Consider the following 26,492-nt stretch of genomic DNA (forward strand, 5'->3'; position numbering starts at 1 on the left):
TTCCCTAAAGAAGTTCACCCTGGTACAGGGTAAGTAATCAAGATTTTTCTGTGCTCCTGGTTTCACTGGGAGACCTGCACCCTGCAGATATCTGTCTTCAAGGCAACAGTTCTTACTACCTTGGTGTCAAAGGCCGCCCATAATGCTAGGCCAGGACCGTGCATTTGTTCAGTAGGGCTTTGCTGTTACCTCTAGAGAAGGGTACTTGATTGAGGGGAAAAGGTTTTTTCAAAGTTCTTTTGGCCATAGGAGGCATGTGCTCAACCTTGGTCCTAAATGGTTTGAAATGGCATAAGGTGTTATCAGCTGGACTTTTTTGAGCTTTGTGTCCTCTATCACCAGAGGTAGAGTGCTTTTCTGGTAACAATCCTGGCTTTAGGAAAAGCAACAAAACCTCCTGTGCGATGGCTGAATGTGGAGACATAATTTTTGAGGTCTGGAGGGGGAGTTATGGGAGGATATTGGAGCAAATATGTTATGATCTCGATCTTCAGCTTTCACTTTCAATAATTTTAAAGCCTTTTTATATCTAAAATGCTGTGATGCCACTAGAATATTTCATTAACAAGTAGAGGGTAGACTAAGCTCCCTTTCACTTCTCTTCCCAATTTGTAGAGAATTCTTAATATACTAAAATAAACACTATGGAAAACCTCAGGATAAATGTTGAATGTCTTCTTTCATTGGGGAGCACTTGGGTGTGTTCGGTGAGATGGTAGAATTGATTGCAACGTGGTATCTAAAAGCAAAAGGAGTCTAGCAAAAAAAAGAAAGGAAAGAAAAAAAAAAGACAACTTAAGGCCCAGAAAGGGCACAACACAGACATAGGAAAGGTAAGTTTTACGGCAAATTAGGAGATTTGAGGGGAAACTATATTGGCAGACAAATGAATAGGATTGATGATTATCTGAGTCCTTGGAGGAAGAAATAAAACCACTCACTGAGTTCTAACATAGTTACTGATTGGATGGTCCTACATCTAGGTCTGCACAGTAGAGGGAAATACCATAAAAGGAATAGTGGACATGGTAATGAGAGAAGTAGTAAGTATAAGGGTATCCTGTTTCCTAATCAGAGATACAAGCTATCCCATTATTTACTTACTAGCACACTAAGCATTTGCTATTCCTCATTTTAATAGTACCTGGTGTGACGGTGTGAACTCACCATCTGGCACCTCCTGCTGGTCAACAAGGGTATTAGCTTTGCTTGCCAGTCCACCACCTGCTGGTGGTGCCTCACTGCCATCACTGTCTCCAGGATCTGTGTCTCTTCCAGGACGGCACCATCCTCTTCAGTGACTCAGCCCTCCGGCCATGACACACTCTGTCCCTCCCTACCCCCAGGGGATCTGCAGTCTACTATGTAACCACTTGCCTAAGTGACTAGTGCAACTGTCCAACCACTTTCTCTGTGGCGAGGAGGGATGGGGGGACCTGGGCCTGCCCCATACTCTGGGTCCCAGCCCAGGGACCTGTAGATGGTAGCCACTTATTGCTTCCCCTCCAATTCCTCCATACATTTCCCTGGGCCGCTTCCCTGTGGCCCCAGCACTCTCTTCACCCTTGTCTCAGGGCCTCAGCCTGCAAGTCACCGCCACTGGCCAGGAGCTCTCTTTAGCTCCCATGGTCCCTGCCTGTAGCACTGCTCTGTTCAGGGTGTTAGCTGCCCAAAGCCTGCAAGGCAGTCAGTCCTCCCTCCTCAAGCTCCAGTAAGTGACTGTCTCTACTTTCCCCTGCAGCCCTTCTTATATGGGCCTGTGTGGTCCTGATTGGCTGCTCCTAGCAGCTCCCTTCTTATTGGCTGCTTTTCACGCTGCCTCCCCAGGGCTCTACTAACCCCTTAGTGGCTACTGTGGAGCAGACTCCCCATCATACCTGGCAAGCATCATTTTTACATGAATCAACTATTTTATGTTTTTCCCTCATTTGAGATGCACTGGGATAGCTTTATCCTATCAGCAGATGGAGTTAATACTACTGTCCTGTAAATCATCCCACATGTTTCAGAGGTTTACTTACTCTGATTTGAGTAGTTTCCATCTCCAGCAGATGGAAGGGGTTGCTCACAAATGAGAGATGTAGGAAACTTTCTAACCGAATGTGAGGCAACATAAGCACTACGATGTACCTACAGCAGGTAATAATGCTGCCAGATTAGCATACAGCCAATTTTAGCAGAACATTATTCCCTGACTTATAAGAGATGCGCAGACAGATTGCTGAAGAAAATAGATGCTATGAGGAAGAGGATTACAAGTTCAGAACCTTCACTAGAAAAAATAGGAAGACTGCTTCTGTATGATTTTTGGTAAGCCCTCCCTTCTTCCAGGGCTCTACTTGATGCTTTTCTCTAGCCAATCAATTGGCCAAATCTAGGGCTCTTTGCAGAAATTCTGCAAAGATGGAACTGTGTTGCTCATGACGTGTACTAGAATGCTAGAAAAAAGAATTGTCTAATGGGCAGAGCAGGAAACTGGGAGTCAGAGATTCCATTCCTGTGTTTTACCACTCAATGTGTGAATTTAGGTTAGGTGCTTCTCAGAGCCTGTGTTTCTGTCTAAAATTGGGATATACATATTCACTTCTGTATGTCTTCCATTAGATAATTTCAAAGTATGTTAGTGCAATGTGTTTGTCGTCCTCTCAGGGAGACACAGTAATACGAGGCATCCTCCTTGTCTTCTCAAAATCTATTCAGGGCTATTTCCATTGTGTCGTGGGAGTATTTCTGGCTCTTTTCCCTTTCTGTTTTCCCACACCAATAGTTGTATCAAGAATTTCAACTTTTGTAAATCACTTATGGAGAATGGGGTTTAATTTAAATTTTTTTTTTAAATTTACTTAAATCATCTTGAGCCTGGAAGAGTTCTCAACAGAGATATAGATGTGAGATGTTGGGGCAAGACTTCATTGATCACCTTGCATTCATCTTGCCATGCAGACATATAAAACCATGGTCCCTGCTCTGAATGTCTTACAGTCTCTAAGACGTATACAGATTAAAAAGGGGAGGGGAGTGGTTTAAGACTATGAAGACCTCAGGTAAATTGGATTGTTTCAGTTAGGTAGCTTTCTTGTTCTGGATGTTGTGTTTTTAAATTTTGATTTTTGTTTACTTAGCTGTTCTACTTTTTTGTATACTAAATTGCTTTATTTCTATTTTAATGTTGTGTAGGGGTTGGCTTGTAAGAAAGAATTGAGGAGATGATGAGGGCAAGAATTTTCAGGGACATATGAGGGAAAGAAGCAGAATTGGAGGGCAAATGAGGTGTAAAGAGGCACAGTCAGTAGGAAAGCTAAGATCTTGAAGCAAAACATGCCGAGTAGGTGCAGTGGGGTTTGCATCAATTAATTTTCCATTCACACAGCCTTCAGGTGGTAATCCGCTACCAGGAAAGGAAGGCTTTCATAGTGTGTGAAGGACTATAATGCTTCCAGTGCATGGGCTCTGGAGAAGATTAGAGCCAACTGGGGAACAAAATACCAGAAACTAACTCAGGGCATAGCCCAACACATAACATAAAGAGATATTAGCTCCTGTAGATAACCCCTTTTTGATAGTCCAGCAGTGCTAGAATAGAATCTTTAGCTAGAATCTTTAGTGATCTCTTACGGGACAAAAGAACTATCCACTGCTGTTATAAACAGAGGCGTATCTGGTGTATTGGAATGTAGGAGGCATCCAATCTTTTTTCCTGAATAGGGAGAAATCTTCTTGCTGAGATGGCCATCAGGCTGATAGGGGAGAAACAATCATTTGGCAAATAATCTGACTAATTTTTAGACCTTTCAGCATGGTGGAGTATTTTACCTTCATTGTACCATGCCATAGCATTCAGTTGAAGGAATTGCTCTGTAATTCTGTTTGTGTTTGTGGAAGTCAAATGCTCATTTTTGCAAGTGTTTTGTTTAGACACCCTTGCAGTTTTGTGAAAATTTGTACATGCTCTCACTTTTCTTTATTAAATGTCTTGATAGTTTTTTGGGGGGTTTTTTGGTGGGGAAAAGAAGAACTGGGTGGTGTCAGGAGGTAAACATTTTCTTTATACACACTTACTGTACAGCGAGCACAGAGGGGCACTTTGCTATTTTTGTAGCTTGTTTTTAGTCCTGTTATATTTTTTCATATATGTAGTATGGGATAAACTGTCCCCTCTTCCAGTGGCTTAGTATGACAACCGTGTAGCAGCAATCTGCTAGTTTATTGGACAACTAAAGTTTCTGGTATACAGAAACAAATTTAAGAATTTATCCTTGAATATGTTTTGTATGTCTGGTAAAGTGGGGTTTTTTTTGTGTGTGTGTGTTTGCAAGACATTACTGTAAAATTTTCAGGTTTTCCTGAAGACCGTATAAATACACAGCTTTATAAACACAGGTACTACCCTCTAAGAACTCCTTTTACTGATAGTTTGGAAGATATCAGTGTTCAAAGGGTTGTTAAGTTGTATGTAGTGGAATGTTGTCATGTTGCTGGAGACTTGAAGTGGGAGCTGAAAAGTTGCATGTTTGTAACCCTGCAGTGACTTATATGACATTTTAAAGTTAATTCTAACACTTTCTGAGAAGCCTACATTTTAAAAAGTGTTTAGGTGTTGCTGCTCTGTGTTGCGACACTTGACTGATTTAGGAGCCTGTCTCATTTTCAAAAATAATTTAGGCAATTAGGAGCCAAAGTCTCATTGACTGTCAGACTCCCTTTTGAAAATGAGATTAGGCTTCTAAAGTGGTGTTGCAGTGTTGGGTGCAGCAATGCCTAAATAACTTTAAAAGACTGGGCCAAAATGTTTATTTTGACAGTTTATTCTAGAAAAATAAACTACCATTGTTTAGCGCCCACACCTTATATACTACATCACCACACACTCACTAGCAAATGTATTCTGCAGCATACCTATGTGTTTGGGTTTTAATGTTGATCTCACCATATTTGAATAACTTAAAAAAAGAAAATCAATCTTATTCTAGCTTCCACACACAAAGCTGTACATATGTACAGTTGACCATGGATGGTGTGCAGCCACAGCTTAGTTAAGTGTGGAATCTACAATAAGTATCACTGTTTTCTTTCCTTTCTTTTTTCATAGGTAGAGAGGTTGATATTAAAACCAAACACATAAATATAATCAGGAGGACATTTCTTAACAGAATATGCAACTTCAAAGGTATGTGAAGATTGGAGTATAAAGCAAATGACTTCCATTTATTTATCTTTCCTTTTAAAATGTAATTATCTTCCCTAAATTTAGATATCTTTTGCTTTCTAAACCGTAAGCCATAAATTAGTACATTTCCTATTTATGTCATTACAGTAGGAAAATTTGTGGGTTTTAAACTTGAAAAGCAAAACAAAACAAGTTGTAAAGAGAGCAGCATAACTTCAGTACATTATTAATAGGATGCAGAGCTTTTCATATCTATAGCTGATTCAGATCTGCCTTCCGTTGATGATGATAAAACTCTTGATGGCTGTTAAATGACATGTGAAATAAATTGTGGTGGTGTCCAATTGTATTATGGACCTTTTCATTGCTATGCATATTGCACCTGATTTGTTAAGAATTAATTTAAATCTTCCTTTGATTAATTTCCTCACCTCCTATACTTCTCCCAGCCTGCCCTCTTACCTTCTCCTTGTTGTGCTGTTTTCCAAGCAGCCTTTTTACACTTAGATCTCTCTCCCCTTTGTTATGAGCCCAATAACCACCTCTTCTTCAAAATGTTTTTCCTCCTTAGTTTACCTCTTCTGCAAAACCCATACTCCCCCCAAAATATATAGCATAATACATATGCGCATAAAAGGTGATATGCACATGTTTGATACTTGATCTGTTTTTTTGTTGGAACAGTGCTGACTAATTTATGTTGTAGGTTTCTTGGGGCCAGGACTGTCTTGCTTTCTTTTGGATTAACTCAGTAAACAGTCTGAGTAAACTGAGTTTGTCACAAGATACAATTCTTGTTTAAAAAAAAATAAACAAATGTATAGGAAGTTTGTATTACTTTCAGTAAATGTTTTTAGGGATGAGAGCCAACAACTGTTCATATTTGAATACTTCCTTTTAGACTTTCAGTGTTTAATTTTCTGTTAGGTGTCACAATCCATAGTTTTTGCAGAAGTATGGTAAACATTTAAGTACTGCATGGAGGTTTGGATTGATAACTTAATTCTGTGAATTTACTTTTTCTTTTTTTTCTTTTTTTTTTTTTCTTGGTATAGGAAATGTATGAGGTTGCCAAGAAGCTTTGTTCCTTTTGTGAAGGTCTGGTCCATGATGAACATCTTCAGCACCAAGGATGGGCTGCCATAATGGCCAATTTGGAAGATTGCACATATTCTTACCAAAAGCTGCTTTTCAAGTTTGAAAATGCATATTCAAACTATCTGCAGTCCATAGATGAAATTAAGCTGAAACTCACACAGTAGGTTTGCCATTAGACTCTTCAGTAAGAAAGTGCCCTACACAATCACGGGACTTAAAAATAAGTTTTTATGATTTTGTATTTTCATAGTTAATTCTTACTAACTGTAGAAGTTTTGAATTCTGTGCATTTGTACTAGTTTTGTTGTATTTGGTATCATGCAGTAGGTAACTTAATAAGTTACAATTTTCTTAAAAGCTTGAGTAAACTTCCTTAGTTGGGCAAAGTTTTATCCATTGGAGTTACTACACTAAGATATAGTCATGCAAACATTCCAAACACTTTTTCCAATTTAAATTCAAATTTTAGACAAAGTGTGTAATATTTTCAGCTTTGCTGAAAACAAAAGTGTGAAAGTCACCATTTGACTTTAACTATTCCTTCTGCTATGATGGTATTACTGAAAATACTTCATAACAAGTATGTAACTATATAAACAGTCTCTTCGGGTGAACATGTTTGAAGAAAATAGCTTACATTTGGCAAGAATGTCTGAGAAAATATCACTAGTGATTTTCATCATTACTAACTTACTTTAAACTTCTTTTTTGTAAAAATAGTTTCTTGATGGATCTTTTGTTTGTCCTTTATTTTAAAGCTTGGGGACAGCTGTTTCTATAATGGCCAAAATCCCACTGCTGGAGTGCCTAACCAGACATAGTTACAAAGAGTGTTTAGGAAGATTGGATTCTTCTGTTGGGAATGGAGGGGCAGAAAGTGAAGAAACTGAGGATGAAAAGTCTGCTGAACTGGTGCTTTTTTCAGATATACCTAGAGTGAACAATAAATCACTTTTAGCCTCATTTTGCAAGTCAGTGGAACATTCGGCCCTGGACAGCACAGATCCTGGAAATGTCAAAGAAAACAAGGAATCCAGTCAAAACACAGCAGTTGAAGACAATAAAACTTCAGAGGAACTTAATGAGAGTGATCTGCCTTCCTTCAATGTCTCTCTGTTGGACTGGATAAATGTTCAAGATAGACCTAATGATGTGGAATCATTAGTCAGAAAATGTTTTGATTCTATGAGCAGAGTAAGTTCACACTTAAAAAAGATGTGTTAATGAAATAGTAGGAATTTCCCATTTAATCTTACTGTTTGGTTTCCAGATGCTGGTGTTGTTGATGTGAATGTTGATCTGACTTAAAATGCTTTAACTTTGTTCTAAATGCAGAAAGTTGGGGAAGAAACAAAGGAGAAAATGGAGAAGAAAATAATAGAGGGTTGCTTAGTTTGAAAATTTGACTATTCTTAGAATTATTATAATTTCATGAGAAAATTTCTCCAAATGTTGTATTTAAAAAAATAATTTTATTTTTGTGGCTAGTTATGGTAACACATTTTTGTTTCCTTTGCTAGCTTTGTGATGTTACTTAACCAATGTGTACTGTACCCAAACTGTGGTGAAATCAAGGTTGTTCCTGGTCCCACGAATGGATAACACAATTTCTGTTGAACAAAAAACATTAAATCCTCTATCATATTAAAAACACAGGGGAAGGAATTGAGCATATTAGGGGGGGGTTTGACATTTTCTATCAGCAGATGGATACACACTGCATCTGAGGAAGTGATCTGAGGCTCACGAAAGCTTATGCCTGCTGAAATTAAATTTGTTAGTCTTTAAAGTGCCACAGAACTCTCGTTGTTTTTGTGTATACAGATTAACACGGCTACCCCTTTGGAATTCTTCCACATGTTCAGAGTAGCTCTTATTTAGCGAGGTATTCCATTTCTGTCTCCAATAGAGAAGTACCATGCTCTGGGTAATTTTTAGATGGTTGTTTGTTAGTGACTTTCTTGTTTTTATCTTTGTTTTCACTACTGGCCATTCTAGCCTATTAAAAACCTCTTCATCGTGAATCCCTTATTTCTTACTTACCAGATGTATTTTGTAATTCTTAGTTTAAAATAGTTTTTTTAAAAATTTTTATATTTTATTTTGGGGTCCTAGTTTTGTGTTCATTATAGTTGTGCAACTTCAATAAAATGCTCCCCGGGAACCAATATAACAAAAGTCTCTGGTGTCATGAGGAGGAGTGAGGGGGCACTCTGAGGAGGTGTTCCCTGTCTGATTTTGTGCACTTGATATTTGAACCAGCCTCAAGGAGTACAAGCTAAAGATTCTCTAAATAGAAGCTTACATCCCAGCTGGCTACAGCTTGTTTCATATCATTTGGTCTGGTCACTACAAAGGAACCAGCTTTTTCTCAATCCGGAATTGGACAGACCTACACAGGTGCTAAATTACCTAGATTCCCCTTGACAATTACAATGCAATTATGCAAGTATATAAGTGAAGATTTGACATTCTCTAGTTTTAATTAGGATTCCTGAATTTTATTTGCAAAGAACCTAAGTTGTTGCTGCCCACTCCCCCCGTTTGTTTGTTTTGGCTTTTTTTTTTTTTTTTTTTTTTTTTTTTTTTAAAGACAATTTGATATCTTTTCAGGAACATGGGATGATTCTATGGCTCCGATGCTCAGTATTAACTTTGTGATTCGATCCTATGTAAAGATAGGATATGTGGCAGACGCTTCCCGATACCTTTAAAAAAAAAAAAAAGTTCATTCTGCTTGTCATATAAAAGGTTTCTGAGCAAAATGAGGAAGTCATTTTCTATACATTTACCTTGCCTGGTAAATACTATTGGAAACAGGTTCCATTTTGGGTTCTGCAAATGAAAGAAAAATTATTAATGCTGAAATCTGAGAGTCTTCTGCCCAACTCCCATTGCTGATCACATTTACTTATCGGATTTTGTATGGGGATGCTTCTGGGCACATTCCTCCAAATTTAAATCAAAGTAACTGCAAACAGAAATAACATTTTCAAGTTCAAAATATATTTCCTTTAAGATGTCAGTATTATTAGCAATATGAATGCAACATTTGGAATACTGATTGATACAGAGGCAATGGGGGAGTTAAAAAACAGCTATTTTGTTATAAATGTATTGATATTAAAATGGTAAACCTGGAAAAAAAATTATAGGTTATGGAATTATAGCCGTTTCATATAGGTAACAATTTTGTAACGCTGGGTACCTTGTTCCACCTCCTCTTTATATAAATAGATTCTCTGTGTTCATGTACTTTGCCTTGAGACCGGACAGAAATGTTTGACATTCAGCTACTGTAATTGTCTTACCTTTTATTACTTCAGTATAATTGCCTTCTGTAAATATTCACAAAAGCTGAAAACTTAGATTTTCTGTTTAAAATGAAGTTTCTTTTTATTCCTGTCATGAACATAATTTTATATGGTAATTTATTTTGAAAGTTTTCAACCAGTTTTTTAATCTCTTTGGAGAGTCATGCTGTCCATGAGCAGAACAGATGTGGGTGCTTGATAGGTTTTGATCTATTTTGTCCCAGAATAAAAACATCAAAGCACCATGAGAGTATTTAGTTGTATTTAGGAACACTTTAATGTATTTTGTTTCAGTGAGAACACAGACAACAAACAATTGAGTGTTTGAACACCCTTGATTTAAAGTTAAACTTTGAAATCAGAACTAATCTGGAACTGAGAAAAAAAAATCAAAATACATATCCTGTGGCAGAATGTTTAGTTTGGTATTATATTTTTCCTGAGAAGACATTTTGATATGTGAAACTGCAATAGACTCGCATTAATTTATTGATTTTCTTTGCTATTTAGAAATGTGAACCATGCAACTGATTTATGATGGCATTTCTTGTTAATCTCCTTTATGAAATTCTTCCAGTTGTTTGAATTCTTTGTAGAGCAGCAGTTTCCAGATTCTGGTCTGTGACCATTGGTGGTCCAGGGAGAACTACTATTTTACACGTGGTGCTGGCTTCTTGCTTCCAGCTGCTTCTGTAGATATCCAGACTCTTAATGCAAAAAGTGTGACTTCCTGTAAAAGCAGTTGACAACAAGGAGCTAATGTAGTTGCTTTTATTAGGGGCTGCTGCTGGGTAAACGGGGGGAGGGGAACTACACAGACAGAAACTGCTATCCAACAGTGAAGGAGGAGTCAGATCCTGCAAATGGGACTAGAGTCAAAGGCAGGAGGAGAAGTTCCAGGGTAGGCAGAGGAGATCAGACAGCAGAGTAATACGTACAGAAGAGTGAAATGAGAGAATCAGAGATCCTTTTTCTTCCAAAAGGTCAAAACACAAATTGCATTAGACATTTAAAAATCATGTACTTCCCTGATATTGCTTTTCCATGTAAACAACTGTTGTAGTTGTCACAAGGATGATATATAATCATGAATGGGATTGTGATTAGGATCCACGGAGGATCCAGTAGAAGACTCTCTTAAGAGTTGGTCCAGAATGTGAAAATCTTTGAGAACCCTTGGTACAAAGAGTTCATTTAGAAAGACATGACGAGATTGGTTTGTTTTAAAACTGCCTCCTTGACTTCTTAAAAAGCTTAAAAAAATCTGAAGTAGCATATTCTATGCTTTAGCTATCTCGCTTTAATTGTTTTGCATTAATATTTTCTTCTGGAGATTAAGGCTAATTCTATTTTTTCTTCCTCCAAAATCAATCACTTTCCAATTTTCTTCCCTTTTCCCTCTTATATCCTTTTTTTATTACTATTATTTTGAAGAAAATGGGGAGCTCTTCAACATAAAAAGGTATTAGAGTTACAGTATTCCTCCTTTAAAATGTCACTTTGCTATATCCCACACCATTTGCAGCAATACTGCCGGCTATAACAGTAGCTTAAATCTCATTTTTGCACTCCTGACTTTTATGTAGGCATTTTCTTCATGTAGGTATTCACTGATGTATGTGATTTCATTGACTTCAGTGAAACTTCTCATATATAACTCAATGTGGTCCCCTATAGATCATTTTCACTGAACTCTCTTGCAACACTAGGTTTGCAGTAGCTGTTTAAGATAAATTGTTATGCCACACTACCCAACGGTGACATGCTCTATGCTCTTAAATAGTTTATTAAGAACTCTGTTCCATTTAAACAGTAATTTCTCTAATCTCTTAGAACTAAAGAATTTGTATTGAAGGGCTCTACTATTTTCACTAATTTTGGAGTTGAATTGGAGGCGTCACTCCAAAGCCCTGTAGATGTGATATAACCTCTTACTCTTTTAACATCTGTTGATGATAGTGGGTTTGTAAGGGTGGATGAGTCAAGCTTTTCCTCCAGCAAAAAATCAGTGACTAGTTTAAATTCAGTAAAAGTTTTAAACTTAATCAGAGGGGGTACAGCTCTGTAACATCACTCCATTATTTTTGTGATGAGATCTGCCTATCTTATGAAGAACTGTCACTTTAATTTTCCTTTTTTTATTAATCTCTATTCCATTTTCAAGGACCTGGATTGCATAGTCTAATAGTTCCCAAACTACTTCTAGTTTTATGCCACAAGAAATTACAAAGACTAAAATGTAAAACAGCAATAACAAAACCCTCGGAATATGTGGGATACAGAAGAAACCCCCAGTGAAAAACTAAATTGGAAGTTAAAAAATTATGGGTACATCTGCACAGCAAGCAGCAGCCTGCAGTAGGGAGTTCAGAGTCTGCATCGACAGACTTGAGCGCATGCTATGGTGCTAAAAAATAGCTGTGCAGCTGCTGGAGCTTGGCCTGTGAAGCTGCCTCCTCCCTAAGCTTCCGTGTAGACATACGCTAAGAGTGCAAAATAATTTGGATGAACTTTGATACTTTGTTTTCTCTGTAACGTTCATTTCATTTTCATTTTTATTTATTTGTTACTTAACCAATCATTAAATGTCAGTTTTGTGATGATCTCTTCATTAATGAGTTGCAACCTGTTGTATCCAGTGTGAAGTATTTTTTTTAAAGTCACTAAATACCTATATAATTAGTTTTTCTTTTCTTCCATCTTTTAGCTTGATCCAAGGATCATTCAGCCCTTTTTGGTAGAATGTCGACAAACTATTGCCAAACTAGATAATCAGAACATGAAGGCGATTAAAGGGCTTGAGGACAGGCTTTATGCATTGGACCAGATGATAGCTAGCTGCAGCAGACTGGTAAATGAACAAAAAGAACTTGCTCAGGTAACTTTTTTTTTTTTTCCTTGTGTTTGGGGAGAGAGATTAGTGTAGCATAATACACTAATAAAACAATTAAACGTATCTCTGTGACACAATTTCCAACATATTTAAAATTATATACAGGAGTAACAAAAACATACATGGTAGCTGTGTTTTTGTTAGAATAGAAGGTGCACTTTCCTTATAAATCATATTTTTTGGTTACTTCTAGAAATTAACCTTTAAGATGAAAGTTGTTCTCCTTATTTTCAGTCCATAAGTGCAAACTTGGTAATTTCATTTAGTATTTTTAAATTATCACAGATGTAGACATAGGGATGGGTCATTCATTCAAAAAATTTAAGGATTTTTGTTTTAAAACATCACATATGTCAGGAGTACTACAGTGATGGTTGCCAGTACAAAACCCATAAATATTGTACTTGAATTAATGGAATTTTGTACACATTAACCCAGTCCCCCCCATCACTCTAAAACAAGTGAAACTGTATACCCTAGATACAGAACAGAGGTCAAATAAATGCACTGCTAACATCCAAAATTACAGTTCTCACTGCAGCTGCAACTTGGACAAATTGCACAGTAATACAAAATACCATATATGGCAAAGTGAAAAAAATAAAGTTAGTAGTTTTATTAGTTTTAATAGTTGTCAGTAGTTTTAATAATTTGTAGGAAATTGTAGTTAGTCTACAATCAGTCTGTTCTCTCAGGGGCGTCCTACCCGTTCTAGGGGATTATGCCTTGACAAGCCGGATTTAAGAACTGCATTACATGCCCGTGATCATTTTCAGTAAGCGACGATCATCAATGCTGCCATTTCAGAAGTCTCACGTTGTCGTCCGGTGCTCCATCTGCTGCTCCTTCCCAGTGCGAACTTGTGAGGGAGAGAACTCAGGCTACATACACACCTGATGAAGCAGGCAATACATCTGCACCCAAAGGTGGCACCAACGGACCCACAGGAACACCCATCTGCACCGGTGCTGAGTATGTCCCCCGTTAGGGAGACACTAGCGGTACACATGTTGCCAGCCAAATCCTATTGTGCACACAAGAAACACAGTCATGGGCACAAAGGTGGATCCCTGAGAGGGACCACTTCAAAGCACAGTGTTACCTCCCTGAGCCGGGTGAGAAGTTGTGTGTGGACACAGTAACACCTGTGCTGAAAAGATCCAAAGCGGAGCACATGACCAAACATCATGACAAGCTGGCTACTATCTCGTCCACCGGCACTATACCGGAACCCGTGACTCCATCCACTCCGCCAGCTCCATCTAACTTAATACTCCCGATAATGTGCACATTCCCAGTACCACACACACTGGATTGTCTATCACCCCTGATATCCATAGCAGAATTGTTCCTGCCACTCGAGGGCTCCCCACAGCAGCCTGGATCATCTGGCATCATGCAGCCTCCATCTCCAGCGGATGAGCCACAGCTACTATATCACCTATTTATGGGACAACCTGCGGAACCACAAAACATACCCACACCACTGGTTCCACCCATTTCGACCACGCTGCCCTTTCCAAAACAACAATCAGATTTGGATTGTCATTGGAACCAGGTCCAGCCTTCTCACTGGAGCATTCATATAGCCCACAACAAATATACACATCTATGTATTCATCACCAACAGAGCAGTGGTTTAGATACTCATACGGTGCCCTGCCACAAAGGGACCAATGACCCTCTTGGTACGCTTGGGACCCTTATTATGTTCCTGAAGCACCACCACCCCCTCAGCACAGACCTCCATTGAAGTATACTGCCCCTCCCTTAATTTATAATGAACCACATGGCTCCAATATGCCCCTGGTACTGCAGGCATCATCGTCTCTGGACGACGCACTTATCCCCCCCATCACTTTCCCCACTAGACAACCACAGTCACAATCCTATGACAGATGTCAGCAGCTCTCAGTCTCTCAGCAGAGAATGTCACAGACCCCCACGATGAGTTCCTGGACATTTTATAACCAGCGGGTCCTTCACACGTTGCACTACTAATCCACAACACAATCTTCCATTTAGCACAAACAATCTGGCATGCCCCAGCATCATGCACCCCAACATCTAGGAAGGCAGAGAGATGTTACTTTGTTCTGGCTAAGGGCGTTGACTTTCTCTTCACACACCCAGCACCAAACTCGCTAGTGGCGCAAGTGGCAATCTAACGAGCCAGACAAAAACACACTAGGACCACTCCCCCAGATTGAGCAGCCAAAAAACTTGACCTGATCGGGTGCAAGATCTACTCTTTGGCTGTCTTGCAATTCAGCATTGCCAGCTACCAAGCCATGCTGACGAAGTATGACTTTAGGTTGTACTCTAAACTGGCAGAATTCTGAGCTTCCCTTTCGGATGACAATCAATCAGAATTCAAGGCTCTCAGGCTAATAACTAAGGTCTCCCTCCAAGTGGCAGTAGATGCCGCAGACACAGCAGCACACTTTCTTGCCTTGGAAATGGTGCTTCAAAGCACCTTTGAACTCCTGGCCATTTCCTCATTCACCTACCTATCTATGAAGGTGATCTTTTTTAGTGGCCATCATTTCAGCCCGATGAGTCAGTGAACTGGCAGCCATGATAGCAGACCCACCCTCCACAGAGACCATGTCTCCCTATGACTCCACCCCAGGTTTCTGCCCAAAGTGGCCTCACGTTCTACCTCAACCAAGTCATCCATCTCCCAACCTTTCACCCTAAGCCACATACCTCCAACAGGGAATGCATACACCTACATTTCAGAGGATTACCCAAACTCTTCCTCACAATAGCAGAACACTGCCGATCCTGCACCCTCTTTTCTCAGTACCTCTCCAAGTGGATTGCCCACTGCATCATGGAGTATTACTCCTTTTCCCGAGTCGCTCTGCCACTGGGATCACCGCCCACTCCACAAGAGCACAGGCCACCACATCTGTCCTCCCTCGCGGATGTCCCATAGCAGGACATTTGCAAAGCAGTAAGGTGGTCCTCTATACACCTGTTCACCACTCATTATGCCATAGCCAACCCAGCAGCAACTGTTGCAGCAGTTGGCCATGCAGCCTTACAAACTCTCACATCTGCTGAGCCCTAACGTCCACTTCCACACTGATTATTACTTGCTATGCTGCCCTTGTATGGAATCCAGATAGGGACCGGCACTCGAAGAAGAAAGAGAGGTTACTTACTGTAACTGATGGTTTTTTGAGATGTGTGGTCCCTATCTGGATTCCATCCCCATCCCGTCTGTAGCTGGCTCGGTGCCCCTTGGTAAGAGAGAACTGAGGGGGCGTCAACCTGCGCAGTCCCATAAGACCTCAGACCCACCACGTGGCCGACATGCTAACAGGTTGACAGAAACTACTTAAAAACAGTTCTGGCACATGCACACCCACATGTGGAATCCAGACAGGAACCACACATCTTAAATAACCATCGGTTACAGTAAGTTACCTCTCTCTACCTTAAAGAAGTCTTTAACATTTCTCCCCAGCTCCCACCGGTCATCTTTTGGTGTTTATTGATCTTTCTTAGACATTATTATCCAAACTCAGGAGTTATTTTCAAAACATCAGCATATCACAGACATAGACACAAGCTCAACAGATTTATTAGCTTACTTATGTTAACTTATCTTTGTAATATCGTTAATTTATCCTAAATCCTAATTTGACTAAGCTAAATATTTTACACTCCTAAGCCTGTAGGTTTCTTACATTTCAGCTTTAAATGTTAAGTTATAATGTATTCATCTCTTTTATATCCAGCTCTTACAATAGATTAATTTATTAGATACAAGCTACCCCATTGTTGTTGGGATGTATGGGAAAGGAAGAGAGACATCTGTTCAGAACTGCCTGTTTAGGTAGGAGGGAGTGGGAAAGAGACTGTTGCTGTCTAAGGATGTATAAATCATCTTCTTGCATTTGAATTTCAGAACTTCCATTGCTCTTAGTTATCTCTTGCTTGGAAATTGGTTTGGCGAAGGGTGGGGAGACCAGATGGTGACACATTAAGAGTTCGAGAAAGTCAAGGGAGATAAAGTGTTGCAGGTGTGGGAGATTTCCTGTGGCCTTTCAGCATGGCTATAGAATGAATAATAAGAACTATTGCAGAAGAGTGTAATTTGCATCAGAGGCAAGTGATAAGGGATTGTGTGGCAGTGTGGGGGCTTGCAGGGAGTATTTGGTCTTGGTTTCTGGGAGGAAATCAAGATTTGAGACCTTGACAACAGGTACTTTGGGATATGCACGGGGGAACTGGTAAATAAAGTGAGTTGGGATTGAAAGGTTGCTGGTTACTGATCATGATGGTGGTGAAGGGAAAAGGTAGAATGTGTATACTACAGCTAATTAATATAAACAGGTGAAAGGACATTTAATTTATTAAGGATAATATGTTAAGCTTCAAAACCGGAAACAATAATGTCTTTATTATTATATAAAGAGACAGAGCTGCTCTATTAAATACTGTTCTTTGAAATTACTCTGATTAGCTTTATACCTAAAGAAAAATACTACCTTTTACTTAAAACTTCTTACATTGCTAAAATTAACTTACACTGTTTATGCTAGTTTAGTTTTTCCCTTCACTGTTTTCAGATTTTGAATCTAGATTGGTGAGTTTCATGTTCTTGCACAATACGTTAGTGTTTGGGTTGAAAATGCTATAAAGGGACTGTTAAAATAAAATAAAATAAATATTGAAATTTCTGAAATCTATTAATATTAGGTCATGGGAAAAGATTTTTTCCAAATGTTTACCAACCAATAATGGAAGAAGAAGAGAACATAGTGGTGATGCAGTTGCTGTTGACTACTGCACACTTCCAAGAGCAATAAATAACCATGGTAAAATATTAGGGCAATTGAACAAGTCTTTAATATTTGCAAACTATCTATTTTTAACACATTGTGTTTTTAAGAAGTCACAAATAAAACAATTGTTAAGACTTCTAGGAAACTTCAGTAATAGGTTTACTGTTGTCACCTTCAGAGACAATAACTCCATAGCCATTTTGATGGAGATTTTCAAAAAGCCAAATGTCAGGTACCTCCACTGACTTCCAGCAGGAGTTAAGTGTGTCTGTCTGTCTGTCATTTGTGCCTTTGAAAATCTCCATCTTGGTTCTGTTTTCCTGTAGTCCTTCCAGCTCCAACATGCGGTTTTAGAAATAGTAGGAACAATGACACTAAAAGGTGTTTTTGTATAGTATGCCTTTGAATTGTTGAATTTTTGAGTTTAAATGGTTGATTTGCAGTTGTCCTCCTGCTTCATAGTGGGAACCTCAAGAAGCATATTACACCAATTCTGCAGAGAATCACGGGTTGTCTTTCTGCTTTGGGAGCAGTTCAGTGTGTTAACTTTGATTAGTACAACTGTGCCTGGTTTGTGTCCTGACTACCTGAGCGAATACCTCACTCCCTATAAGGCATCATGGCAATTAATTTCATCTGGCTTATTCAAATTAGTAGTACCTACATCTAAATATAAAGGGGCTGGTGGCAAAGGTTTAATTCTGTTCAGTTCCCAAGACAGATTGATGGGCACTCCTATGTATTAGATATATATATAGTAGTGAAACATAATATAAATAGTTTTAATGTTACATGAAAAAATTATAAATAACTTCTAGCAACAGAGGTGAGTGCGCGCCCCGTGCACGAGTCTCCGGAAGCTTTTTCTGCCTAGCAACCCCCGCAGGGTCGGCTCCGGCGCCCCCTGGAGTGCCGCGCTCATGTCGCGGTACATATAGCGCCGCCGACCCCGCGGGTCCCCAGTTCCTTCTTTCCGCCCGTGACGGTAGCTGGAACGCTTGTGCCCCTTGCAATTGTATGCAAGTAGCAACCCTTCTTCTCATGTAAATAGTTAAATAGTTGTTAATTAGTTTTAGTAATAGATAAGATAGTTTAGATAGGAATAATTGTTAAGGACTTTGCCCTTCGGGGCCGGCACAGCCATGCCGGGATCCACAGGATTCAAAGCCTGCGGGCTGTGCATGAAGGCCTTCCCGATCAGCGACCCCCATGATAGGTGTCTTCGCTGCTTGGGAGAGCTGCATCGCAAAGAGCGCTGCAAAATTTGTAAAGCCTTCAAGCCACGGACGCAAAAAGAACGTGATGCCCGCTTGAAGGCTATGTTAATGGAGTCAGCGCTTCGCCCGGATTCAGAACCCTCCAGGTCGCCGGCGGCACCGAGTGTCTCGTCGGTGCAGAGTGCCCCCCGCCGGCACCGACCACATCGGCACCGACCACATCGGCACCGACCACATCGGCACCGACCACATCGGCACCGACCAAGACGGCACCGACCAAGACGGCACCGGCGAAGAGAAAGCGGCCTAAGGCCGTGCTTATGGACTCCCCCCAGCGACCGGAACGGTTGGGGGCGATTCAGGAGATGCCCCAGCCTCGTGCCATGGACTTGTCGGCACTGGCATCTCCTCGCAGGGAGCCTCCCCCGACCCCGGGGGTGGGGTAGTGCCCCTGCAAGGACCGTCGACGCCGGAGGCGTTTGCGGCTTCTCGTGCCCTCATGGGCATGCCCACGCCTCCGTCCCCCCCTCGGCTGAGGGGTCCGGGAATAGCGTCTCGGGGTAAACCCGCGCTGGGTTACCCCGGTGGGTGGCAGAGAGAAAGGTCTCCCCCCAGACGGTCAGGGAGGGGTAGTGACAGCTCCCCTCCCAGCTCCGACCACGGGTCGTTGAGCCCCTCGGCACCGCGCCGGCAAGGGCGGTCCCGAGATGCCGGCAAGAGGCATCATAGTTCAGCCTCGGAGGGTTCCCGATCCCGGGACTCACGGCGCCGATCACCAGACTATGCTTCGGCACCGAGGGAGCGCTCCGAGAGACGCAGTTCGGTGCGCTCACCCACCAGAGGTCGGCACCGATCTCGGGGGAGATCCCGTTCCTCCAGGCGCTCTACGCCTAGGGACACTCGGCACCGATCCCGCTCCCGGCACCGATCGGCTTCGAGGCGCAGCCGGCACCGGTCTCATTCCCCAGCTTCCCGGTACCGGTCCCGGTCCCCAGAGCGTAGCCGGCACCGTTCTCCATCTCCGGGCTCGATACCAACGCGGAGCCCGGTGCGGGTCCCGGTGGCCGAATCCGAGTCACGGCACCGGTCTAGATCCCCGGTGCACACCCCGCGTAGCCCGCAGACGAACAGGGAGGCGCGCCGCGAGACCCCTAGCCCTGTCGGCACCGTGGCTCAGAGCGCTCCGGCACCGGCAGATACTCGAAGGGGCTCCACATCACCAACGCACAGCCGGGTACGGGCCCCGGCACCGGATCACGCGGCACCGACAGTCACGGCACCGCATACAAGGGAACCGACGCCAAGACATCGCTCCAGGTCCCCACCTCATAAACGCCACGCCAAGTTAAAGGCGCATAGGAGACATTCCTCCTCTTCCTCCAGCCGCTCCCCCCCACGCCGGCGTCATCATTACCGACGGGAGGACTCCGCATCTCGGAGTACTTCTCGGGAGCGGGGAGATAGGAGCCGCGGATCTAGGAGACACCACACGCACGGCTCCCTCACCCAACCAGTCTCCTCCTATGCGGCACCGGGGCCGGCACCGCAAGGGTCATACCCGGCACCGGGAGCGGTACCGGCATGGCCGCAAGGGCCTTGGCAATGGCCGTATTGGCAATGGGCACCTCAGCCCACACAGGGCACTGGCTCGGTACCCTCTATGGGACCTCACCCCCCACCCCCCCTACAAAGCCAGGGGGTGGAGGAAGACTCTTCAGAGGGAGAGTCTGATCCTCTGGAAGGCCCATCCACGGGGCCAATTCCCCAGTCTTCCTCTTCCTCCCCAGCAGAGGCAACGGCGAGAGATCGGGGGACCCCGTTGCCGGATTTTAAAACTCACCAAGAGCTCCTCAAGCGTCTGGCGGAGAACTTAAAGCTAGACATCAAGGAGCTGGTAGAGGAGGAGGACCCCCTCTTTGGAGCTGTCGGGCCAGCAGGTCCAACCAGAATGGCACTCCCAGTGCATGAGAGTGTACTTAAGCTTGTTAAGCCCCTTTGGGAGACCCCAGCCTCAGTGGCTCCTACCTCCAAAACAGCTGAGAGGAAATATTATGTGCCACTGCAAGGCTTTGAGTATTTGTTTAACCACCCAGCTCCTGGCAGCCTGGTCGTGGACGCTGTAAATCAGCGGGATAGGCAGGGGACACATGCAAATACTCCCAAAAATAAAGAGAGTAAGAAACTGGATCTCTTTGGGAGAAAGATATACTCCACAGCGGCACTGCAGCTCCGTATGGCCAATTATCAGGCGCTACTGGGGCGCTATACACTGAACCTGTGGTCCTCCCTCCAGAGGTTCCTTCCTGGCCTGCCCCAAGATATGTTGGCAGACTTTAATACGTTGGTCCAGGAGGGCTCCTTAGTAGCCAACGCGGCCCTGCAGTCGGCTAGTGATGCCACGGACGCAGCGGGGAGGGCCATGGCTTCGGGCATAGTAATGCGCAGGGCATCCTGGTTGCAGTCCTCTGGACTTTCGCCTGAAGTGCAGCAGGCCATTCAGGACTTGCCCTTTACGGGAAGTGGCCTGTTCTCCGATAGAACAGACGAAAAGCTGCACGCCTTAAAGGATTCCAGAGCCACTTTGAAATCCCTTGGTCTCTATGTCCCACAAGCAGCTAGGAGGCAAGGTCGACCACGCCCCCCTAGACAGCAACACCAGCAGGCTCCCCCGAGACCACCTCCGAGACCCCCTCAGTCGAGACGGGGCAGGGATCGGTTCCGACAAGGCAATCGTCGGGACCGCCAAGGCCCAGCAGGGGGCTCCCAGCAAGGGCCACAAAAGGGTGCCAAGCGGCAGTTTTGACGGGTCGCCCGAGGGTGGCGCCCCCCCCATCTCCTGGTCTACTCGGACTTTCACGAACAGACTACGTCCGTTCCTTCCCGAGTGGCAGAACATAACCTCCGACCGCTGGGTGTTGAGTATAATTCGAAGAGGTTATGCCCTGCAACTCTCTACCTTCCCACCGGACCTTCCCCCTACCCCGTCCCTCTTCAGGGACCCCTCTCACGAGCAGCTCCTTATTCAGGAGGTGAAGGCCCTCCTCCTCCTGGGGGCGGTGGAAGAGGTTCCTCTTCAGGACAGAGGCAGGGGGTTCTATTCCCGATATTTCCTTATCCCCAAGGCAAAGGGAGGCCTCAGGCCTATTCTGGACCTTCGGCGTCTAAACAGGTTCATCAGACGCCTCAAGTTCCGCATGGTCTCCCTAGCCTCCATCATCCCCACACTAGATCCAGGAGATTGGTTTGCTGCCCTCGACCTACAGGATGCCTACTTTCATATTTCCATCCTCCCGGGCCACAGGCGGTTTTTACGATTTCAGGTAGCGGGTGCCCACTACCAGTTCTCGGCCCTCCCCTTTGGCCTTTCTTCGGCCCCAAGGGTGTTTACGAAATGTATGGCGGTGGTGGTGGCCCACCTCCGCCGCAGGGGAGTCCAGATCTTCCCTTACCTAGACGACTGGCTAATCCGGGGCCGGTCCAGGACCCATGTCCAAAACAGCCTGGCTCTAACTTGCACGATATGCAGCAGGCTGGGTCTGCTCATAAACGAGCAGAAGTCCACCCTCACACCAGTACAACGTATAGACTTTATAGGGGCCACTCTGGATGCAGTTCAAGCCAGGGCCTTCCTCCCCCAGCCCCGCTTCGAGACAATGACCACCATTATAGACAATCTCCACAGGTCGCCCACGACCACAGCCAGGCACTGCCTTCAACTGTTGGGTCACATGGCGGCTTGCACCTATGTCGTGAGGCTCGCTCGCCTCAAACTCAGACCCCTGCAGGGGTGGTTGGCCTCTGTATACGCTCCGGCCAGGCACTCCCTCGGACGGGTAGTCACTGTCCCAACTGCGGTACTGAGCTCATTACTTTGGTGGACGAACCCCGGGGAAGTATTGCGAGGGGTCCCCTTTGCAGAGTTGACACCCTCCCTAACCCTGATTACGGATGCTTCCGATGTGGGTTGGGGGGCCCACATGAGCAGAGGCCTCAGCACGCAGGGCCTCTGGTCTGCACAGGAAAGGAACCTGCACATCAATATACGGGAGCTCCGAGCAGTCCACCTGGCCTGCAAAGTATTCCTCAAATTCCTGAAGGGTCAGGTGGTTCACGTCTTGACAGACAACACTGCTGCCATGTTTTATATAAACAGGCAAGGGGGGGCTCGCTCATCGACCCTCTGCCAGGAAGCGATGCAGCTGTGGGATCTTGCGGTGTGAGACACGATTTTCACCTGTCGGCCTCTCACCTCCCGGGGGTCAGGAACGACGAGGCGGACCGCCTCAGCAGGTCGTTCTCACCCCGCCACGATTGGTCACTACACTGGGAGGTGATAACTTTTCTCTTCCGCAAGTGGGGTGTTCCCCAACTAGATCTATTTGCATCGGCATCGAACAAGAAGTGTCCGAGGTTTTGCTCCCTCCGGGGGCGAGACCCGAACTCCATTTCAGACGCCTTCCTCATACAGTGGACGGGGACTCTCATGTATGCCTTTCCCCCCGTCCCACTGCTTCCCAAAGTACTTTTGAAAATAAAGAGAGACAGAGCCAATGTTATCCTCATTGCCCCGGCGTGGCCGAGGCAACACTGGTACAGCCTCCTGTTAGACCTCTCTATAGACACGCCAATACCACTTCCGAAACGCTACGACCTGCTCTCCCAGGACCAGGGTCGCCTGTTACACCCAGACCTGGACTCCCTACACCTGACAGCATGGAGGCTTTGTGGTTGACGGAGGGAGAGAGAGCCTGTTCGGCGCAGGTCCAACTAGTCCTGCTGGGTAGCAGAAAACTATCTACCCAGGTCGTGTACAGGGCCAAATGGAAGCGTTTCACGGGTTGGGCGGCCTCCAGGGGTGTCCCACCCAATTGTTCGCCCATTCAGGCGATCCTCGAGTATTTGCTCCACCTGAAGTCGTTGGGCTTGGCATTGGCCTCCCTCAGGGTACACCTAGCGGCCATTTCGGCCTTCCATGAACCTCTGGAAGGAAGGTCGATCTTCTCTCACCCTATGTCCATTAGGTTCCTCAAGGGGATAGAGAGGCTATATCCGCAGGTCCGTGACCCGGTGCCTCTGTGGGATCTCAACCTGGTACTCTCCAGGTTGACAGGACCTCCCTTCGAGCCTCTGGCTACATGCCCCTTGCTCGTCCTCTCATGGAAGGTAGCCTTCCTTGTGGCCATTACATCGGCCAGGAGGGTCTCCGAAATCAGAGCACTAACCTCGGAACCCCCATACACGGTTTTCTTTAATGACAAAGTGCGACTGAGACCTCACCCAGCCTTTTTACCTAAGGTGGTGTCTCAGTTTCATTATAACCAAGATATCTTCCTTCCCGTGTTCTGCCCTAAACCACACGGTTCGGAGGAGGAGCGGAGATGGCACTCACTGGACGTCAGACGAGCCCTAGCCTTCTACATCGACAGAACAAGGCCGTTCCGGAAGTCAACACAGCTATTTGTAGCAGTGGCGGACCGGATGAAGGGCTCACCTGTCTCCAGCCAGCGCATCTCCAACTGGATCACCGAGTGTATAAAAACCTGCTACGAGCTGGCGAAACTGCGACTCCCAGGTCCAGTCACCGCACATTCTACCAGAGCCCAGGCCTCATCAGCGGCCTTTCTGGAACGGGTACCCCTGCAAGATATCTGCAGAGCAGCGACCTGGTCATCCGTACACACCTTTACGTCCCACTACGCCATCGTGCAGCAGGCTAGAGAGGACGCGACCGTGGGCAGAGCTGTATTGAAAGGGGCTGCTCGTCTGTGACTCCTACCCACCTCCAAAAGGTATGGCTAATTAATCACCTCTGTTGGAATGCATATGAGCAATCACTCGAAGAGAGAAAACAGGGTTACTTACCAGTAACTGTTGTTCTTCGAGATGTGTTGCTCATATTCATTCCAAACCCACCCACCGTCCCCTCTGTCGGAGTCGGCAGAAAGAAGGGACTGGGGACCCGCGGGGTCGGCGGCGCTATATGTACCGCGACATGAGCGCGGCACTCCAGGGGGCGCCGGAGCCGACCCTGCGGGGGTTGCTAGGCAGAAAAAGCTTCCGGAGACTCGTGCACGGGGCGCGCACTCACCTCTGTTGGAATGAATATGAACTGGAGTTTATCATATAAAGTCTCATATGAATAAATCTTAAGTATAGTAGTTACAGATTTTTTTTTTTTGACTAATACATATAGACTTTTTTTTGGAGGAAAGAAATGTGATTGAAGGTTGAAATTACACATCATATGATGATGTAAGTCAGGCACAGTAATATGGCTTAGTATGTGTTTTTTGTACAATAGCTAAAATTATTTTTCCTGTACCTTAAATACAATACAAATTGGTGAAAACATTTAATGGAATTGACTGTAAATTGACAAAATGTCTCATGTAACCTGTGATAGGTGCTGTAAAAGAGGAACAGTGCTTTCGGAATACATATTTTAAATAGAATACTTTTCAGCAGTTTGTCATAAATAGAATAAATTAAACTAGTTAGTAATTTGTGATTTATTTACAGCATGTTAATATAAAGATTTCGTGCAGTGACAGCCAAGAAAAATGAAATCATTCTCTAACATTTGTAGTATCAGACAGATGATGTCCGGAACTAAATGGCGATTAGCGGAATAACATTCAGCCTTGCTCAATAGAAAAGAAAGTGTCTTGTTCACTCTGCAGCTGTCCTGTATGTTTCAAGGTGTTGTCAGCATGAAAAATATTTATAAAAAACATGTTTGGGAAGGAGTGTTAATGTTTTTTTCAGGAAATGGATATGTCATCCACCGCATAAACAAACAGGTGACTGATGAACAGCTATCTTTTAAAAAGAAAAAGGGCACTAGGGAACAAATAATCCAGGCTGTGAATTTAATTGTGATAAATGTGCATCAGTATAACATCCTTGAAACCTTGCTTTCCTTTTAAAAGTCTGATGATCTTGTCGCTAATGATATGTTTTACTCTAGGTGGTGTTGCTTTGTGATGCTTCATGCAGACCAAGATGGAGAGAAACTGCAAGCCTTGCTTCGCCTCGTAACAGAGCTGCTAGAAAGAGTCAAGATTGTAGAGGCTCTCAGTACCGTTCCTCAAATGTACTGTTTAGCTGTTGTTGAGGTTGTAAGGAGAAAAATGTTTATAAAACACTACAGGGAGGTAAGCAAGTTAAATAAATAATTTCAAGATTCTGCCTTTGTGTGATCATAGGAACTGGCTTACCACGCTAACTGTATGTGTTTTTCCTATTTTAGTGGGCTGGTGCTTTAATAAAAGATGGAAAACATCTATATGAAGCTGAAAAGGCAAAAAGGGAATCTTTTGGGAAATTGTTTAGTAAGTGTTTTCCTCTTCTGTAACTTCAATTACAACTACTGTTTCAGTGCATTTCTGTAGTTTTCAAACAACGAATGCTGTAAAGCTGAGGTATCTTAACCGCATAGTTTGTGATTAAAGGACTCAGAATAATGTGTACTATAGGTGATGTTCATGTGACTAAAATAACTTCAAATTTGATATGTACAAAATGTATTAAAAATGGAGTTACTTTTCTACTAAAAGTGTGCCATCTAATTAGTAAACTTTGCCATATGTGTTCAAAATATTGTTAGAAACTGTTAATTTAAAATTTGTTTAAAAAAATTCTTCAGTTATTTAACTTTTTTATAATACAATACAATAGCCATTTTAAATTGATTTATACAAACTTCTATTTTAATCCTATTAAAGTAACTTTTTTGCTGTTGCTGCTTAAAATTTGTTCAGTGGCAGAACTTGTGATATGCTTTACAGAAATAACAACAAGAAATTCTTTCTTGAAGATCATTTGGGCAAACACTTGAAATAACAGGCAAAAGACGTAAAGAAAGGAATGACAAAGTTAATAACAAGAACATTTTGATTAATCTTATTTTTTCTATGACTCAGGCCTAGTCTTACAGGTGGGCGACATAGGCGATTGCCCAGGGCGCTGTGGTCAGGGGGCCTACTGGTAAAGAGGCCAGGAACC

At 43.5% G+C, this 26,492-nt stretch overlaps 1 protein-coding gene across 1 annotated transcript in view; it reads left to right on the forward strand.

The window, feature by feature from the left end:
• RB1CC1 (RB1 inducible coiled-coil 1) overlaps positions 1 to 26,492 on the forward strand; it is a 167,548-nt gene that overhangs the window by 63,934 nt on the left and 77,122 nt on the right. The window contains exons 6-12 of the mRNA XM_067553518.1: positions 6,223 to 6,425; positions 7,024 to 7,459; positions 12,287 to 12,457; positions 13,280 to 13,334; positions 18,824 to 21,284; positions 25,456 to 25,642; positions 25,738 to 25,825. Of these exons, the coding sequence (XP_067409619.1) occupies positions 6,223 to 6,425; positions 7,024 to 7,459; positions 12,287 to 12,457; positions 13,280 to 13,334; positions 18,824 to 21,284; positions 25,456 to 25,642; positions 25,738 to 25,825 (3,601 nt within the window). The remainder of the gene's footprint in view (positions 1 to 6,222; positions 6,426 to 7,023; positions 7,460 to 12,286; positions 12,458 to 13,279; positions 13,335 to 18,823; positions 21,285 to 25,455; positions 25,643 to 25,737; positions 25,826 to 26,492) is intronic.

The sequence above is a fragment of the Emydura macquarii genome, unplaced genomic scaffold (genome assembly GCF_026122565.2).
Source record: "Emydura macquarii macquarii isolate MOO-44397 ecotype Brisbane River unplaced genomic scaffold, CSIRO-AGI_Emac_v2 contig_1477, whole genome shotgun sequence".
Lineage (NCBI taxonomy): Eukaryota > Metazoa > Chordata > Testudines > Chelidae > Emydura > Emydura macquarii.